The sequence below is a fragment of the Pongo pygmaeus genome, chromosome 15 (assembly GCF_028885625.2).
Source record: "Pongo pygmaeus isolate AG05252 chromosome 15, NHGRI_mPonPyg2-v2.0_pri, whole genome shotgun sequence".
Lineage (NCBI taxonomy): Eukaryota > Metazoa > Chordata > Mammalia > Primates > Hominidae > Pongo > Pongo pygmaeus.
This window is the reverse complement of record NC_072388.2, coordinates 72,589,278-72,609,853: the sequence shown is the minus strand read 5'-3', so window position 1 is coordinate 72,609,853 and position 20,576 is coordinate 72,589,278. Positions and strand designations below refer to the sequence as shown.

At 39.6% G+C, this 20,576-nt stretch overlaps 1 protein-coding gene and 1 pseudogene across 2 annotated transcripts in view; one reads left to right on the top strand and one right to left on the bottom strand.

Moving 5' to 3' along the window:
* DNAL1 (dynein axonemal light chain 1) overlaps positions 1–20,576 on the bottom strand; it is a 56,996-nt gene that overhangs the window by 24,222 nt on the left and 12,198 nt on the right. Inside the window, exons 3-6 of one of the 2 annotated variants that reach the window (XM_063651822.1) lie at positions 18,969–19,016; positions 18,689–18,798; positions 15,598–15,653; positions 5,915–5,970 (exon numbers count right to left, since the gene is read on the bottom strand). In XM_063651822.1, the coding sequence (XP_063507892.1) occupies positions 5,915–5,970; positions 15,598–15,653; positions 18,689–18,798; positions 18,969–19,016 (270 nt within the window). The remainder of the gene's footprint in view (positions 1–5,914; positions 5,971–15,597; positions 15,654–18,688; positions 18,799–18,968; positions 19,017–20,576) is intronic. The other variant, XM_054447825.2, reaches the window with a different exon arrangement.
* Positions 17,990–18,086, top strand: LOC129013364 (U6 spliceosomal RNA; annotated as a pseudogene).

Sequence of the window (20,576 nt, the reverse complement as noted above, 5' to 3'; positions counted from 1 at the left end):
ACACACACACACAAATATATATATATATATATATGTTTATATATATGTTTACAAAGAAAAGACATTCAAAGTCAGAACTGAATAGATAATGGAAATTAAAACAACATGGTACTTGCCGCGAACAGTGGCCTGTAGTCCCAGCTACTCAGGAGACTTGAGGCAAGAGGGTCACTTGAGCCCAGGAGTTTGAGTTCAGCCTGGACAACATAGCAAGACCCTGCCTCTAAAAAAAAAAAAAAATCAACACCACCACCAGACTCCATTTTGCCTATCATACTGACAAATGTTAAAGATATGAATACCACTGGCTGGGCGCGGTGGCTCACGCCTGTAATCCCAGCACTTTGGGAGGCCGAGGCAGGCAGATCACGAGGTCAGGAGATCGAGACCATCCTGGCTAGCAAGGTGAAACCCAGTCTCTACTAAAAATACAAAAAATTAGCCAGGCGTGGGGGCAGGCGCCTGTAGTCCCAGCTACTTGGGAGGCTAAGGCAGGAGAATGGCGTGAACCCGGGAGGCAGAGCTTGCAGTGAGCCGAGATCGTGCCACTGCACTCCAGCCTGGGAGACAGAGCGAGACTCCGTCTCAAAAAAAAAAAAAAAAAAAAAAAAAAAATGAATACTACTCACTGATGTTGAGGGTGGAGGGGATAATCTTCATCCATGTGCCAGTGACGGAAATAGAAACTAGCATTAGCCTTGTGGGAACAATTTGAGGTACCTATCAAAAATTTAAATGCACAAAAATATCCTCAGCTTTTCTACTTTTAGAAATCTATCCCATCATATGTAAATACACAAATAACTGCTGCGGGACATGTGTGCAAAGATGTTCACTGCAACATGATTTGTAATAGCAAGAAAAGAAAGAGGAAGAAATCGAGAGAGAGAGAGAGAGAAAACCCACACTCCTCACCCAAGGAAAAAAACCCTGGAAATAATCAAAATGCCCAGCAGTATAGGAATAGTTAAACACATGATTGTATACTGATACTGTGGAAAACTACGCAGCTATTTTTAATGTATTAAATCTGCATGTATTGACATTGAAGGATATTATTGATATATTGTTGAGAGAAAAAGTTAAATTACAGGAAAAACTGCCTTGTACACTATCAGAACAAACAATATGACACACATACACATATACACAGAGCTATTTATTTGTATATCCACAGAAAATATTTTAAAGTGCACAAAACAATAAAATTTGTGTTACTTTATGGAGCTGGTAGGGAATAGGAGGTAGAAAGACCAAAGATTTTCACAGCATATTTCATACATTTATAAATTGCTTGATTTGTTTTTGCAATGAACATATGGTACTTATAGAATTTAAAAAAAAATTTTTTTTTTTGAGACAGAGTCTTGCTCTGTCACCCAGGCTGGAGTACACTGGCGTGATCTCGACTCACTGCAACCTCGGCCTCCCAGGTTCAAGTGATTGTGCCTCAGCCTCCCTAGTAGCTGGGATTACAGGTAAGTGCCACCACGCCTGGCCTAGAATTAAAATTTTGACTCCATCTCAAAAAAAAAAAAATTATTTTATTTTATTATTTATTTATTTATTGAGACAAAGTCTCACTCTGTTGCCCAGGTTGGAGTGCAGTGGCGCGATCTCGGCTCCTGCAACCTCTGCCTCCCGGATTCAAGCGATTCTCCTGTCTCAGCCTCCTGAGTAGTTGGGATTAGAGGCGCGTGCCACCAGGACTGGCTAATTTTTGTATTTTTAGTAGAGACGGGGTTTCAACATGTTGGTCAGGCTGGTCTCGAACTCCTGACCTCATGATCTGCCCGCCTCGGCCTCCCAAAGAGCTGGGATTACAGGCGTGAGCCGCCGCGCCCAGACTAAAATTTTAACTTAATAGTTGTGTAACTGTAATAAAACATGTTGAGTCACTGAATAAACACTTACAGAGTGTCTACTATATATATCAAGCACTATTGTAGATGCTAATTAACAAAACTGAAATGGCCAGGCCATCACAGTGGCTCATGCTTGTAATTCCAGCACTTTGGGAGGATGAGGCAAGAGGATCACTTGAGGCCGGGAGTTCAAGACCAGCCTGTACAACATAGTAAGACTCCACCACTACAAAAAAAAAATTTTTTTTTTAATTAGCTGGGCGAGGTGGTGCACACCTGTAATCCCAGCTATCCACCTGTAGTGCCAGCTTCTTAGGAGGCTGAGGAGCAAGGATTGCTGGAGCCCAGGAGTTCAAGATTACAGTAAACTATACTAGTCTGAGATTACAGTGAGCTGTAATCATGCCACTGCACTCCAGCCTGGGTGACAGAGTGAGACCCTGTCTCTAAGCAAACAAAAATCAAAACTGAATGGTCATTAGGATTTGTGTGTGTGTGTGTGTGTGTGTGTGTGTGTGTGTGTGTATGTGAGAGAGAGAGAACAAGAATAAAGAATTTCAGGTAATAATGAGTAACGTGAAAAAATAAAATTACGACTGGTAAGAGTTACTTAGCCGGGCGTGGTGGCTCAGGCTTGTAATCCTAGCACTTTGGGAGGTCGAGGCACGTGGATTGCTTGAGCCCAGGAGTTCAAGACCAGCCTGGGCAACATGGCGAGACCCCTACTAAAAATACAAAAAAATTAGCTGAGTGTGATGACGTGTGTCTTTAGTCACAGATACTTGGGAGGCTGAAGCAGGAGGATTGCTTGAGCCCAGGAGACACTCCAGCCTGGGCGACACAGTGAGACCCTGGCTCAAAAATATAAAGAGTTACTCCACCGGGCATGGTGGCTCACGCCTGTAATTCCAGCACTTTGGGAGGCTGAGGACAGAGCATTACTTAAGCCCAGGAGTTTGAGATCAGCCTGGGCAACACAGTGGGACCCTGTCTCTACAAAAATTAAAATATTAGCTGGGTATGATGGCACACACCTGTGGCCCCAGCTACTCAGGAGGCTGAGGTGGGAGGATGGCCTGAGCCCAGAAGGTCAAGGTTGCAATGAGCTGTGATTGTACCACTGCACTCTAGCCTGGGTGACAGAGTGAGACCTCGTCTAAAACAAAAACAAAAAGAATTACTGCTTAGAGAGCTGCTTTAGATATACGGTGATTGAGTCACCTTTGAGGAGGCAACATCTGAGCTGAGGTGTGAAGATTAAGAAGGAGCCCGCATCGTGATTGGGTCACCTTTGAGGAGGTGACGTCTGAGCTGAGGTGTGAGGATTAAGAAGGGCCCGCATTGTGGAAATCCATGGCAACAGAGTTTTTAAGACACAGGGAACAGCCAAGTACAAAGATTCTCAGGTGAGAATGAATTGTGCATGTTCAAGGAACAGAAGGAAAGCCAGTCACTAGAGATTACCAACTAGGAGAAGAGAAACATGAAATGAGATCAGAAAGGAAGGCAAAGGCCAGATCATATACACAAATGGGCTTATAATGTACCTCAACAGTTTTCCTGAGTAGTTATAAATAAACCCCTTTCCTTCAACTTAACATTCCATGTTTCACACATTACAGTAATCATTTGTAATTTATTGAGACAGCTATTTAAATCATGCTATGAGGCAGGTGTGTCTAGATGAATAAGTCATCTAGTATGTGAACCTATTTGAAGCCCAGTATCTGCATCCCAATGCAGCTTTCTTTTTCTTTTCTTTTTTCCCCTCTGTCACCCAGGCTGCAGTGCTATGGCACAATCATAGTTCACTGTAAACTCAAACTCCTAGGCTCAAGCAATCCTTCCACCTCAGCCTCCCCGAGTAGCTGGGACTATAGGCATGTACCACCATGCCTGGCTAATTTCTTTTTAAATTTTCAGTAGAGATGAAGTCTTGATATGTTGCCCAGGTAAACTCCTGGCCTCAAGGGATCCTCCCACCTTGGCCTTCTAAGTGCCTGATTACCGGCATGAACCACTGTGCCCAGCCATAGCTTTGTTTTTCTTTATTCTGCACATAAGCAATAAAGCTTTTGGACAAAACCCCACATTACACCCCGGAAAGAAAAACAACTATTGGGTATCATTGATAGGAGTGTACAGAAAGTGAAGATATCTAAAACAAGTGATAGTCCAGCCAGATAGCATCTTAATACACAATACATGCCTTTAATCCTATATTTATAATTTATTTGTGGTCTCTGGGTATTTATTACATTTTATGGAAGAAATTACATACTATAGTAATACTTGAGAATTCGGGACTCTATAAGGGATTCTATAAATACATGGGGGAACATCAAGTATATTGACACTAAAAATTCTGGAGTACATTTATCTGCAAACTATTCCTTTAGAGATAACTCAAAGTTACATTTAGCCTGAAATATAATAATTCTGAATTTCTGTATTACAATTTAATATTTTACCCATTATGCACAATGTCTCTATATTTGAAATTTTTACCATCTAAGACTCAGAAACTGGACAGAAGGTTAAATATCCTTAAACTTAACAATTTATTTAGAACATCAAAAATATCAAATTTTGCCCAGGTGTGGTAGCTCACGCCTGTAATCCCAGCACTTTGGGAGGCCAACGCAGGTGGAGCACTCTAGGCCAGGAGTTCGAGACCAGCCTGGCCAACATGGTGAAACCCCATCTCTACTAAAACAACAAAAATTAGCTGTGCACGGTGGCTCGTGCCTGTAATCCCAGCTATTCAGGAGGCTGAGGAGGGAGAATCACTTGAATCTGGGAGGCGGAGGTTGCAGTGAGCTGATATTACGTCACTGCACCCTAGCCTGGGCGACAGAGCAAGACTCCCTCTCAAAAAAAAAAAAAAAAAATCAAATTTTTATAGATCATTAAGAATTTTACTCACCATATCCAATTAGAAAACAAATAATTCATCTGATGGTTATTATTTTGGGTGAGGAAACTTCCTTTATTTAATCCCAGAATCTGACCCTTAAGAATTTCTTTTTTTTTTTTTTTGAGACGGAGTCTCACTCTGTCACCCAGGCTGGAGTGCAGTGGTGCAATCTCAGCTCACTGCAAGCTCCGCCTCCCGGGTTCATGCCATTCTCCTGCCTCAGCCTCCCGAGTAGCTGGGACTACAGGCGCCCACCACCACACCCGGCTAATTTTTTTGTATTTTTTTAATAGAGACGGGGTTTCACCGTGTTAGCCAGGATGGTCTCGATCTCCTGACCTCGTGATCCGCCCGCCTCGGCTTCCCAAAGCGCTGGGATTACAGGCGTGAGCCACTGTGCCCGGCCTGACCCTTAAGAATTTCCAAGCATTTTATAAACTCATCAGTACCTCTTTATGCGGGTAAATAGAATCACAGAGGTGGAAATATAATTCAGAGTTTGGCTAACAAATTTGAGATAATTCCAAAATGGCACCTCTGAACATGACTCCTATTCAGGGTTACCACTGTTTCTGTACTGGGGATGGTCATATTAGCCTGTTTGGTCTTGGGAGGTTACTGTTGGAAACCACTGCAATTTCAGTTCCCCACTGCCTCTTACGAAGCACAAGCTAGATTTATTGGGAGGGGAAAAGGATCCAGGGCCATACAAAATTTCAGTATGTTTATGAATTATTTAACAATAAACATATCAAAAATTATTGTCTTTTTGGGAACAGATAGAAGAAATATTCACTTCATCTTTCCTGAAATTGCCTAGTTTTACGTTATTGTTCCATCTCACCTTCTTTGGAAGGAAATTCAAATGGCCAATAAACATAGAAATAAGACATGTCAAAAAAATTTTAAATGCCCAAGGCTGGTATGGGAAATTGGGAAACCTCACACATTACTGGTGGGAGTACACGTTGTTGCTAACTTATTGAAGGGCAACTTGAGAATATGTCACAAAAGTCTTAAAAGAAACTGATACCTTTTGACCTAGTAATTCCATTTCAAGGAATTTATCCAAGAAATTATTCATGGATGTGTGCAAATTAAATAAATAAAATAATAATAAATAACAACATACCAGTCCATTTAAGTTCTTTATGTTGTTTCTTCCTAAAGATAATATCCTCAAGTTTTCTGTAGTGAAAAGAAAACATTTTTTTGTTTACTAGAATCATATTACACAATTGTTGTAAATCTACTATAATAAAGCTTTAATAAGTTTTATATAATAGATATCCTTATACAATGAGTAAGAAAGGTTGTGTTAACAAAAATGGGTAATCAAGTAGAAAATAACATTGACCTATCATCTAAAGTAAACACTACAGATATAATTTCATAACATATCAATATTAAATTTAAAAATGGCTAGCTATCTGGAACACATGGTCTTAAATTGCTGGCTAATAAAAATATTACAGGATAAAATAGCAGTAGAGAATATTTTGAGTTTGGGAACATATATATTTCAAATCTCTTATGAGAACTCATACTAGAAAATAAGAACATATATTTATATATTGTCCACCTCACTCCATGAAGGATGAGAAGTGAAAAAAAATAAATTTGGTATTTAAAAAATCATTTGCTTTCAAGTTTTTAAATAATTAGACTGTGATTTGGTTAAAAAATAAAATGCCTGGCCGGGCGCGGTGGCTCACACCTGTAATCCCAGCACTTTGGGAGGCTGAGGTGGGCGGATCATGAAGTCAGGAGATCGAGATCATCCTGGCTAACATGGTGAAACCCTGTCTCTACTAAAAATACAAAAAATTAGCCGGGCATGGTGGTGGGCGCCTGTAATCCCAGCACTTTGGGAGGCTGAGGCGAGTGGATCATGAGGTCAGGAGATCGAGACCATCCTGGCTAACACGGTGAAACCCCGTCTCTACTAAAAATACAAAAAATTAGCCGGGCATGGTGGCGGGTGCCTGTAGTCCCAGCTACTCATGGAGAATGAGGCAGGAGAATGGCGTGAACCCAGGAGGCGGAGCTTGCAGTGAGCTGAGATCTCACCACTGCACTCCAGCCTGGGCGACAGAGCGAGACTCCGTCTGAAAAAAAATAAAAATAAAAATAAAAATAAAATAAAAAAAATAAAATGCCTATCTTTATTTTTTAAAGGTTATTTCTATTTGTATATCTATAGGCTATTTCTGGAAGAGAAAAAAGAAAGTAGAAACCGTGGTTGTCTTTGGGGAGGAACTAACAGTCTATGGTTAGAAGTAGACATTTCCCATTGTAACCTCTTTTGAACCATTTGAATAAAACCAGGTACATATATTATTTTTCCAAATTAAAAATAAATTTATTTTTTAAACACCCAGGAAACCTCATTTCTGTTCCAAGAAACTACTGTGATTACTTTTGCTTATTACTATATTTAATTTTCATAACTTAAACATCTATAACTTCTTTGACTAATATGGTGGTCACTAGCCACATGTGGCTCTTCAATTCAAATTAATTACAATTTAAAATTCAGTTTCTCAGTCACATTAGCCACATTTCATAGTGCTTAATAACTATATGTAGCTAGTAGCAACTGTATTGGGACAGTGCTGACAGTTCTGTTGGTTGACATTGTTCTATAACATCCATAATTGAATAGTAAGAACTCAAATCCAATTAACTGAGTTTCAATCCCAACTCTCTAGGGAAGCAGCCAAACCTCTTTGAATCTGTTTTACCATATATAAAATGGGGAAATATAATTTCTATCTTATAGGAATTTAAGGATGAAATGAGGTAATTACCTAAAACATTCAGTGAAATGTGTAACCCATGGTAAGTACACAATATATGATGTGTGTGTGAATGTGTGTGTGTGTGTGTGAATCAGGCATATATAACTTCGACTTTAATTTATTTAATAAATTATTTTAAATTGTCTTATAAGAAACAATTAGCTTTTAGAGCAAGGTATTTTAAGAGTGGTCTAATTCACACAAAATGATTTAACTGTTGAAGCAAGACCCCATGTTATGGGCTGAACTGTGTCCCCCGGAAAATTCATATCTTTAAATCCTAATCCCTAGTATCAGAACGTGACTACATTTGGAGACAGAGCCTGTAAAGAGGTAATTGGGCCAGGCATTGTAGCTTATGCCAATTATCCCAGCACTTTGAGAAGGTGAAGTGGGAGGATCACTTGATGCCAGAAGTTCGAGACCAGCCTGGGCAACATAGAAAGACTCTGCCTTTACAGAAATAAAAATAAAAAATAAAAAATAAAAAATGTAGGCCGGGCGTGGTGGCTTATGTCTGTAATCCCAGCACTTTGGGAGGCCGAGGTGGGTGGATCACGAGGTCAGAAGATCAAGACCATCCTGGCCAACATGGTGAAACCCCATCTCTACTAAAAATACAAAAATTAGCTGGGCATGGCAGCACATGCCTGTAATCCCAGCTACTTGGGAGGCTGAGGAAGAAGAATCGCTTGAACTCAGGAGGCGGAGGTCACAATGAGCCAAGATTGTGCCACTGCACTCCAGCCTGGTGACAGAGCAAGATTCCCTCTCAAAAAAAAGTTTAGCTAGGCATGGTGGCACATGCCTGTAAGCCTAGCTACTCAGGGAGGCTGAGGCAGGAGGATGGTTTCAGCACAGGAGTTTGCACCACTGCACTCTAGCCTGGGTAACAGAGTGAGACCCTGTCTAAAAGAAAAAAAGAAAAAGGTAATTAATTGGGCCATTTAGACACTTAAAAAAAAAAGGGGGTAATTAAGGTAAAATGAGGTCATTTGGATGGGCCCTAATCCAACGTGATCGGTATCCTTGTAACAAGAGGCAATTTGGACATAGACACAGAGAAAAGAACATGTAAAGAGAGAGGGAGGGGCCAGGTGTGGAGGCTCACACCTGTAATCCCACCACTTTGGGAGGCCGAGGCAGGTGGATCACTTGAGGCCAGGAATTCGAGACCAGCCTGGCCAACATGGCAAAACCCTGTCTCTACTAAAAATAAAAAAATTAGCTGGGCTAATGGTGGTGTGTGCCTGTAATCCCAGCTACTCGGAAAGCTGAGGCAGGAGAATTGCTTGAACCCAGGAGGCAGAGGTTGCAGTGAGCCAAGATTGTGCCATTGTACCCTAGCCTGGGTGATAGAACAAGACTCTGTCTCAAAAAAAAAAAAAAAAAAAAAAAAAAGACAGAGGGAGAAGACGGCCATCTACAAGCCAAGCAGAGCGGCCTCAGAAGAGAACAACCACGCTGACATCTTGATCACAGCTACAGGACTTTTACCCTCCAGAACTGTGAGAAAATTTCTATTGTTTAAGCCACCCAATCTGTGGGACTTTGTTACGGCAACCTAGCAAACTAATATATCCCATATAACTATAAATTTATGAAAATTAAATATTTAAGAAAATCACATAATTATTCTTTAAAGCTTCTTGATATGAAAAAACACCATTTTCTTTTTTCTATTTCATGAAGAATTAAATGTTTATTCAATAATTTATTCACTCAACATATAAGTTATTGATCATCTACTATACACCAGGAACAGCAATAAGCACTTGCAATATTACAGCAAATAATACAGATAAAAATTCCTGCTATCAAGGAGCTAACATTTGGCAGATAAACAAAATAAGTAAGTATATTAGATAGTGAAAAATGTGAAGGAGAAAAGAAATAAGCAGGTAAAAGGAATGAAATATCAGGAGGTTGAGAACAGTTGATTTTTTGATAGGACATGATGTTAGGGAAAGACCCAAAGGAAGTTAGTAAGGGAGTTCACCGTGCAGATATCTGGAGGAAAAACATTTACAGGCAACAGAACTTCAAGTACAAAGGCTTTGAGGCAGGACCACATAAGCTGAGAGAATGAAGGAAGAGTAATAGGACATGAAATTAGAGGAAATATTCTTGGTTGTAAGTCCATATGTATAATATGAAAGAAATTAGAGGAAATAATAGGCTTTAGAGAGGATGTGAGAGAGAGGAGTCAAGAAATTGCCAAGAGGTTTGGCTTGAACAACTGGAAAAATGGACTTGTCGCTATCTGAGATAAATATGGCGCAGCAGTGGCTCACTCACGCCTATAATCCCAGAACTTTGGGAGGCCAAGGCAGGCGACTGCTTGAGCCCAGTAATTCGAGACCAGCCTGGGCAACATGGGGAGACCCCAACTCTATAAAAATACCAAAAAAAAAAATTAGTCGGGCTTGGTGGTGCACACCTGTAGTCCCAGCTACTCAGGAGGCTGAGGTGGGAGGATCGCTTGAGCCCAGGAGGTAGAGGTTGCAGTGAGCCGAGATGGCATCATTGCACTCCAGCCTGGGTGACAGAGCAAGATCCTGTAAAAAGAAAAGAAACACACAAGGAGTTGGTTTATCTGGGGCTAGGGGGAAGATATCAAGACTCAGTTTTGGACATGTTAAGTGTGAGATGTTGGCCAGTCACTGTGGCTCATGCCTGTAATCCCAGCACTTTGATTCACACTTGATTCAAGAGATCCTCCCACCTCAGCCTCCCAAGTAGCTGGGATTATAGGCGCATGCCACCACGCCCGGCTAATTTTTTTGTATTTTTAGTAGAGACGAGGTTTCACCATGTTGGCCAGGCTGGTCTTGAAGTCCTGGCCTCAAGTGATCCACCTGTCTGGGCATCCTAAAGTGCTGGGGTTACAGGTGTGAGCCACCGTCCCCAGCCATAAAATTAAATTAAAAAAAAAGAAAAGAAAAATCAATTAAAAAAAAGTATGAGATGTCTGTTAGATATCCCGTGGAAATACCACCCAATGGAATGTATGAATCTGCAATTCAGAGGACACAGTTGTTCTAGAGATCTAAATGTGGGAGCCATCAGCATACTGATGGTGAGGCCATGACTCTAGATGAGATAATCTAGGGAGTAAATGAAGAAAAAAAAGAGAAGGGATACAAGAACTGAGTCGTGGGGCCTTGCAATATTTAAAGGTTATGGATGTGAAACTGGGGAAAAAGTGGCCAAAAAGACAGGAGGAAATCAAGGGGGACAGTATCCTAAAGCCAAATACTGAAAATGCTTTAAAGAGGGAAGAGAAATCATCTGTATCAAAAAATACGCTGATTCATCAACTAAGATGAGGACTGAGAAATGACCTCAGCAATTGGAGATAACAAATATATGCAACTTTTCCTAAGATAATCTCTAACTCCTTTTTGAAAAACTGCACAATGAAAATGGTAACAAATGGCTAAAAAGACCATATTTATTACTGTATAAGGAAATAAATTATGATATCCAAAATTAATAGATTAAGTGTTCTAACATAGCACAATATATATTTTCCATATTTTGTGTGCTGCATAAGTAGGGTACCACTAGAAGAAAAGTACTATTGTTTTCTTCATACAGTATCCTGATGAAAATCAAAACTGTGCTTTCAAGTTTTATGCTTATTTGTAACCTGTAACCTGAAGGAGTAAAGTATACTTTTTCACCAAAGATAAATGGCAACAAAATTTATTTTCTAATATTTAAGATTATTATTCATATTATACAGCTTTTTAGTCGTGATTTGAACATAGTCATATCAAGCAATTTTCTAGTCACAATTCTGGTACAATAAATATAAATTGCTATTAGGGTTGTTCTGCCTGATAAATCACCTGTTAAATAGGAATACCTATTTATTTCAGATCGTCTCATGATGACATAATAGGTAAGACTATAGTGTTCATGAAAGGAGATGGGTAGGAGGCAAGCTAAAACATAACTTAAATCCTCATATGGATCAATTGGCTTCTTTTTGCTTCATAGTCACAGATAAAATGTATTCGCTAGCCACAGACTGCATAAATTGTATTTGTTACTAGCAGAACTAAAATGAAATGAGCCAAATATAGCAAATACCTATACTCTCTGATTTCGTGTCTACAGCAGACATGAATAATTGATCAGGGTATTTGTTCCACTAAGTTTTTGGAACTCTTATTATTATAATTTTCCTGAGAGTCTCTACCAACTGACCCAAGTTAGAAAGTGATTTAAAACCCATTGCCAGCCCTACATAGAAGGTCATCCATTTTCACTATTATCATAGTCATTTTTTTTTTTTGAGATGACTCTCACTCTGTCACCCAGGCTGGAGTACAGTAGTGTGATGTCAGCTCACTGCAACCTCCGCCTCTCAGGTTCCAGCTATTCTCCCGCCTCAGCCTCCCGGGTAGCTGGGATTACAGGCGCATGCCACCACACCTGGCTAATTTTTGTATTTTTAGTAGAGACGGGGTTTCACCACATTGGCCAGGCTGATCTCAAACTCCTGACCTCAGGTGATCCACCCACCTCGGCCTCCCAAAGTGCTGGGATTACAGGTGTGAGCCACCGTGTCCAGCCCATAGTCATGTTTTTATATAAAGAAAACCATGTAATCTGTCATGATAAATAATATGTTATCAACTTGCTTAGTCACATTTAAGCAAGTTACTTCAATTACAGAGAAAAAAACTGAGGCAGACAATAAAATGTAATAGCTTAAATTGTTTAATGAGTGAGTCAGCAAAAAATTAGAATAGACAGGCATCTCACACACAACTCTACTAGTTAACACTATGTAAATACTGAAGGCCAACTTTCCAGCACCGTGTAAGTACTGAATGCCAACTTTGAGTAAGGTACGAGGGGTGGGGGTACTGAAATAGAAGATTAAAAGATTAATAAGATGATGCTTTTCCTCAAGGAATTCACCACCTAAAAAGCAGAACATATTCCCAAGTAACTATAATAATGGTTACTGAGCATTTTATATGCACCAGGCACAATTCTAAGTACTCTATATATACTAATTCAATCTTCACAATAATTATATGAGATAGGTAATTATTATTATAATCCAAGTAGACTGTTATGAATATTTCCAAAGGAGCAATTAATTTTGACAATGGAGATGAGGGAAGTCTTTAAGGAGGGGGTGACATTCACACGTGGCATTCGTAATTTTTTTTTTTTTTTTTTTTAGACAAGGTCTTGCTCTGTTGCACAGGCTGGAGTGCAGTAGCACCATCATAGCTTGCTGCAGACTCACTCTCCTGAGCTCAAGCAATCCTCCTCCTAAGTAGCTGGGACTACAGGCAAACATCACCATGCCCAGATAATTTTTAAAATTTTTAGTAGAGACGGGGTCTCGCTATGTTGCCCAGGCTGGTCTTGAACTCCTGAGCTTAAGTGATCCACCTGCCTCAGCCTCCCAAAGTGCTGGGATTATAGGCGTGAGCCATGGTACCTGGCTGCATTCTTAATCTTAATTTGTTATAGGATTTTCCTGTTACAGGAAGAAGCTGTTCTCTGTGAAAATTATTGCATTAATAAATGCTACAAAGTCATTTTTAAAATAGTATATTTGGGTGTAAATTGGATAGTAAAAGCTTTTAGATGACTTTTAATGCGACATCAAGGCATTTGGTCTTTACTAGGCAAAGAGGTACCATTAAAAGGTCTCTGATATAATGATATTCAAATGATATTTTTAGAAAGAAAACTCTGTTATCAGTGATGAAGGTCACCTGAAGGGCAGAAAGACAGGAGGAAAGGAGATCAATTAGGAGGCTATTGAGGGAGAAGAAAAGGAGAAATCAGTTAAGTAAACAGTTAAGGCTAGTCCTTGGAAAAGCAGCCTGCCTGAAAAATCACAGCTACAGGCAAAAATATAACAGTCTGTGGAAAACTCAGGCTGCACCTGCACGGATAAGTATGTAGGGTCCAGCATAGATTGTTCTTTGTGTAATTGGCGGGCTCCCAGGAAAGTTTCTTCCCCTTTTCAGATATGTACACAGTAGGCTCCCTGGGAACCTGTACAGGGAGGAGAGGGACTTACCTAAAACAAACCCACAATTATACAAAGAAGAGAAGCAGTGCTTTGATGCTTGCCTAGAGATACACCCACAACTACATAGATAAGGGGGAGTTGTGCAGACAGCTTTTCAAATAAGAGAAGTTACTCAAACAGCTACAGAGGTGAAGAGTTTCTTATAAAAATTTTTGAATTCAACTGTAAAAACAGCAACTCAGTTGGGGTTCCCTCTCCACTGCAGAGAGCTTTCTTTTTTCACTCATTAAACTTTCACTGCAACCTCACCCTTTGCATCCACATTCCTTAATTTTCTCAGTCATGAGGCAATGAACTCGGAAAACACCTTAGAAAATGAGACCAGTGACCCTGACCTGTTTGACTATCACAAAAGTTGTAAGATAGTGTTTTTCAAACTATGGGTCATGAGCCTAAATTAATAGGTTATGAAATCAATTTAGTGTGTTGTGATCAGCATTTAAAAAAAAGAAATAAAAATTTAAAAATACATACTGGAACTGGCCAGCTGTGGTGGCTCACACCTATTAATCCCAGCACTTTGGGAGGCTGAGGTGGGTGGATCACTTTAGGTCAGAAGTTCGAGACCAGCCTGGCCAACATGGTGAAACCCTGTCTCCACTAAAAATACAAAAATTAGCCAGGCGTGGCGGTGGGCACCTGTAATCCCAGCTACTCAGAAGACTGAGGCAGGAGAATTGCTTGAACCCAGGAGGCGGAGGTTGTAGTGAGCTGAGATTGCACCACTGAAATCCAGCCTGGGCAACAGAGTGAGACTCCATTTCAAAAAAAAAAAAAAAAATTACTGGGACCTATGCTATATAAGGGTAAATACTATCTTGCAAATTTTATTCAAGTTTATATGTGTATGTATATATTTGATATGCATATTCATATGAATGTATAATACATTCAGATGTATTTCTTACAATGGAAAGTGGTCAAAATGTTTGAAGAACATGACCTAAGGGGAAGATGATGAGGGTCTAAAAAGTTGTAACTCCTGGAAATGGAAAAGCAACACTTTATTTGAGAGCTCGTTCAAAGAGTAGAGTTAACAGGATTTAGTGATAAATTTGCATATAGGGCTTGAAGAGAGACTGTGGTAGGCTAAACAATGGCTTCCCCAAAGATACCTACATTCTAATGCCTGGAACCTGTGAATGTTAACTTATATGGCAAAAAAAAAAAAAGTGCTTTGCAGATATGATTAAGGATCTTGAGAGATAGGGAGATTATCCTCAAGATCAGGGTGTGCCCTAATGCAATCACATGTATCCTCATAAGAGGGAGGCAGACAGAGATTTGACATAGAAGGAGAAGCCAGTGTGACTACAGGCAGAGACTGGAGTGATGAGTCACAAGCCAAGGAATGCAGCAGCCACCAGAAGCTGGAAGAGGCTAGAAAAAGATTCTCCTCCAGCCTCCAGAGGGAGCATGGCTTGATTTTCTCCAGATGAAAGTGATCTCAGACTTCTGGTCTCCAGAACCATAAGAGAATACATATCCATCATTTTAAGCCATCAAGTTACAGCAGCCGTAGGAAACTAATACAGAATCAGAGGCCTTGGCAACTGGGAGAGAGGGAGGCAATGTCATTAACAAGGATAAGGAGCACAGGAAAAACAGGGATGATGAATTAAAATTTAAATATAACAAGTTTGAAATACAGACAATACAAATCTGAACAAAGAAATACACAATTAAAAATCTGATATTCTATTTAAGACATCTCAATTCTAACTCTATAAAAGCTTTTAAATGTCTTTAAAATGTCCAGAGCTCATGCTATCTCTACTTTTCTTTGGATAATCAAACTTAAGACATAGTTTATGTATTCTACTATCTGACAACAAGTATGGCTAAAACAGGTGCCAGCTTCTGGAATTACATATTGTCTCTGGAATGTTTATTAAAATAACTAGGAAATCCATGAACCATCTGTTACTGTGAATCACTTACTTAAGCCATTCAGGTTGGCAATTTTTTCAATGCAGTTTGTAGACAGTGAAAGCTTCCTTTAAAAGAACAAAGAAAAAATTTAAATTAATGTGAAAAACGTAAATGGCAAATCAGAAATTATTCCTTAACACTAGTGCCCATGAAAGATAATATTTAAGTAATATTTTCCCCACTCAATCATAGCATTTATTACTTCATTTTGAAATCATTGTTTTTCTCTGATCACCTAAGTTTAACACTCATTGAAAATTTGAAAAAATCTTCTTGAGGGCAATATAGTATTAACAATTTTTTTTTCTTCTTAAGACAGAGTCTCACTCTGTCACCCAAGCTGGAGTGCAGTGGCACCATTTCAGTTCACTGCAACTTCCACCTCCCCAGTTCAAGCAATTCTCCTGCCTCAGCCACCCAAGTAGCTGGGATTACAGGTGCCTGCTACCATGCCTGGCTAATTTTTGTATTTTTAGTGGAGACAGGGTTTCACCATGTTGGCCAAGCTGGTCTTGAACTCCTGACCTCAAATGATCCACTTGCTTGGGCCTCCCAAAGTGCTGGGATTAGAGGTGTGAGCCACTGCACGTGGCCCTGGTATTATCAAATTTTTTAATGCGTACATTTCTTGATCAAGTTTTTCACTTCTAGAAATACATCCTACTGAAATATTAATATAAATGCCAAAAGATATATGAACTAGATTATATGTATTACTGGAATAGCAGAAAAATTGAAAAAATCTATAAACACCTGTTAACTGAGGAACAAATAGTGAAATACTAAGCTGCCACTAAAACAAAGGAGATTGGGCTATAGATACTGACTTGGGAAGATGTCTATGATACATAGTTTAAAAACCATCTAGCAGAACAATACTTTTTTTTTTTTTTTTGGGACAGAGTCTCGCTCTGTGGCCCAGGCTGGAGTGCAGTGGCACGATCTCAGTTCACTGCGACCTCCGCCTCCCGGGTTGAAGCAATTTTCATGCCTCAGCCACCCAAGTAGCTGGGATTATGTGTGTGCGAGTCATGTAAACGACTGGCCAAATCTGTATATTTTCTAGTCATCCCCCACTCCTGAGAACTCCCAGTGAATAATGGAGTGCCTTTAAATCTAGGAATATGGTTGGGAAATAATTCTTTAATTCTTGTTAAGGCAGCTAGCACAAAGAAACTGTCAGCAAAATACGAACAGATTGACTCGAGGTGATATACAAGGTGCTTTAGTATGAGGTATAAAACTTTCTCAAATTTGTTTGCCTTTGAGACAGCTTTATGATAAAAAGATATTTGACCACTTTGAAATCATGCTTGATGCCAAAAAAGCATGTGGTGGTGGATTTTTATGTGACACACTGTGTTCTCATCACAAAGAACAAGCTGCATACAAAAGCTAAATATGTTTGCTCTCCCCTTTGATCCCACAGATGGATATTAGTCTAATGCATGGGTTCACAAATATGTGTCCTAGAATTACCCAACTTGCTTACTGTAAATGCAGATTCCTAGGTTTCATCAGCAAATATTCTGTTTCTATAAATTTGGGATGGGGCTGATCTCCTGCATAAAGTGCAGATGATCAAGGAATCACACTTAGACAAACACAGGGTGAAGAAATCAGAAAAAAACCCAGTGATTCTATGGTATACTATAGCCCTGATGAGAGACACTTGTAGTCTAAAAACATGGTTTCAAGGCAACGTGGTATAATTGCCTCAACTTAGCCACAGAATCCTGATAAAATACATGTATTGAGAAAATAAATTAAAAGAAATTACTATAGATCTGATATTTAAAGTCACAGGAGATAGGATTACAAAATAAGTAGGCCAGGCATAATGGCTCATGCCTGTAGTCCCAGCACTTTGGGAGGCTGAGGTGGGTGGGTCACTTGAGGTCAGGAGTTCAAGACCAGCCTGGCCAACATGGTGAAACCCCATCTCTACTAAAAATTCAAAAAAAATTAGACGGGTGTGGTGGCAAGCGCCTGTAGCCCCAGCTACTTGGGAGGCTGAGGCAGGAGAATTGCTTGAACCCGGGAGGCAGAGGTTCCAATGAGCCGAGATCATAGCACTGCACTGCAGCCTGGGTGACAAAGAGTTTCTCAAAAAAATAAAGTATAATTTGATCCCAATTAGAATTTGTTTTTAAAAGTTAGAAGGCTCTACAAAAATGCTAGCACTGGTTCTCACACAGTGCTGTGATTTTGGTTGATGTTAATTCCTTTCCTTTTTGCTGCTTATATTTTCCAGATGTTTTACAATGTGTCTTTTATAATTTTAAACGTTTTTTTTTTAAGGGGTATCTCTTAGGCATGTAGTAAGAAAATACAGTTCTGACTTTGTGGATAATTTTACAAGAGAAAGTAGTAGATTTCATAAGAGTCATAGTTTATTGTGGTGCTCACTTCAGCAGCACATGTACTAAACTGGAACAATAGATTAGCACGGCCCCTGCACAGGGATGACATACAATCATGATGCATTCCATATTTAAAAAATATATAGTTTATTGTGTTATTTAGCTTCTCCCAAAAGACTAGATGTATATTTTCAAACACATTATAAAAACTGTACTAAAAATATTGTACTGATCGGCTGGGCGTGGTGGCTCATGCTGGTAATCTCAGCACTTTGGGAGGCCGAGGCGGGCGGATCACAAGGTCAGGAGATCAAGATCATCCTGGCTAACATGGTGAAACCCTATCTCTACTAAAAATACAAAAAAATTGCTGGACGTGGTGGCATGTGCCTGTAGTCTCAGCTACCCGGGAGGCTGAGGCAGGAGAATTGCTTGAACCCGGGAGGCGTAGGTTGCAGTGAGCCGAGATCGTGCCATTGCACTCCAGCCTGGGCAACAGAGCCAGACCCCACCTCAAAAAAAGAAAAAAAAATTGTACTATATTGTTCAATATTTTCTATTAATAATCCTATAAATCAGTCATTTTTCATGTTTGACCTTGCCAAAGAGAGAATTACACTAAGCAAACAAAAAATAAATGAAGACCACAGAAAACAAACATATTTTCCTACTTTGTGTGTTTAAGAAAAGAAAGGGAAACCTAACAGCAATACTGGAATGATGAAAAGAGAACTTACTCGCAATTAGCAAGCATGGACAAGGATGCATCCATCTTCTCTATAGGGGGAATCTGGGCATAAAGTTTTATCTCTTTGGCTTCAGATGGCCTCTGGCCAGTTTTCTCTTCCTATGAGAAAAATACATTTGGAAGAAATAACCCATGATTGTAACGTGGAACCAAAAGAGGCCAGAATTTCCCAAGGCTTTTCCATGTTTATTTCAAGACAATTGCTAGAATTTAGCAAACTGTTTAATAATTCTTTACCATTAACTTATTGAAAACATTTACCTACTCACCCTGATAATCAGATTTATATGTGGCTGAATCAGATAACTATTAGGTTCCTACCAAATGAAAATGAGGAGAAAATAAAAAAACTTTTATTTTTGTGGTATTTAAAATTTGAAAAGGACACAAACAAATGCAAAGATATCTCATATTTATGGATCAGAAGAATATAATTAAAATGACCATACTTCCCAATGCAAGCTACAGATTCAATGTAATTCCTATCAAAATACCAATGTCATTTTTCACAGAAATAGAAAAAAAATCCTACAATTTATATGGAACCAAAAAAGAACACAAATAGCCTAAACAATCCTGAGCAAAAAGAACAAAATTGGATGTTATCACACTACCTGATTTCAAGATATATTATAAGGCAAACACAACCCAAACAGCACGGTATTGGTATAAAAGCAGATACACAGACCAATAGAATGGAATGGAGAATCCAGAAATAAGTCCATGTATTTACAGTCAACTGATTTTTGACAAAGGCACCAAGAAAATACATTGGGAAAAGGATACCCTCTTCAATAAATGGTGCTGGAAAAATTGGATATCCAAATGCAGACAAATAAAACTGGACCCCTTTCTCTCACCATACGCAAAAATCAACCATGATGAATTAAAGGCTTAAAGGTAAGACTCAAAACTATAAAGCCACTAGAAGAAAATACAGGGAAAACACTTCAGGACATTGGTCTAGGAGAAGATTTTATGGCTAAGACCTCAAAAGCACAGGCAACAAAAACAAAAATAAACAATGGAACTAAAACTAAAAAGCTTCTGGGCAGGTGTGGTGGTGCACGCCTGTAATCCCAGCACTTCGGGAGGCCGAGGCGGGTGGATCACCTGAGGTCAGGAGTTTAAGACCAGCCTGGCTGACATGGTGAAACACTGTCTCTACTAAAAATACAAAAAAGTAGCCTGGTGTGGTGGCACGTGCCTGTAATCCCAGCTATGTGGGAGGCTGAGGCAGGAGAATTGCTTGAACCCGGGAGGCAGAGGTTGCAGTGAGCTGAGATCGTGCCATTGTACTCCAGCCTGGGCAAGAGAGCGAGACTCCATCTCAAAACGTAAAAATAAAAATAAAAAGCTTCTGCACAGCAGAGGAAACAATCAACAGAGTGAGGAGAAAACCTGTTGAATGGGAGAAAATATTTGCAAACTATTCATCTGACGCAGGAACTCAACACAATGGTAAAATGACAAATAGGCACAGTGGCTCATGCCTGTAATACCAGCAATTTGGGAGGCCAAAGTGGGAGGACTGCTTGAGCCCAAGAGTTGGAAACCAGCCTGAGCAACATAGCAAGACCTCATTTCTATAAATAATTTAAAAATCAGCTAGATGTGGTGGCACATGACTGTGGTCCACCTACTTGGGAGGTGGAGGCTGAGGTGGGAGGATCACTTGAGCTCACTGCACTCCAGCCTGGAGGAACAGAGACCCTGTCCCCAGAAAAACAAACTAATTAACAAAACAAAACTAGAAGCTCAGGAGCCATTTCCTTTGTTTTCCTATGTTTTTTATAACCTACTGCAGTGTAAGACACACAAAACTCCTTTAAAAAACTTAGATCACCACATGTCAATAATAGAAAATAGACTGGGCA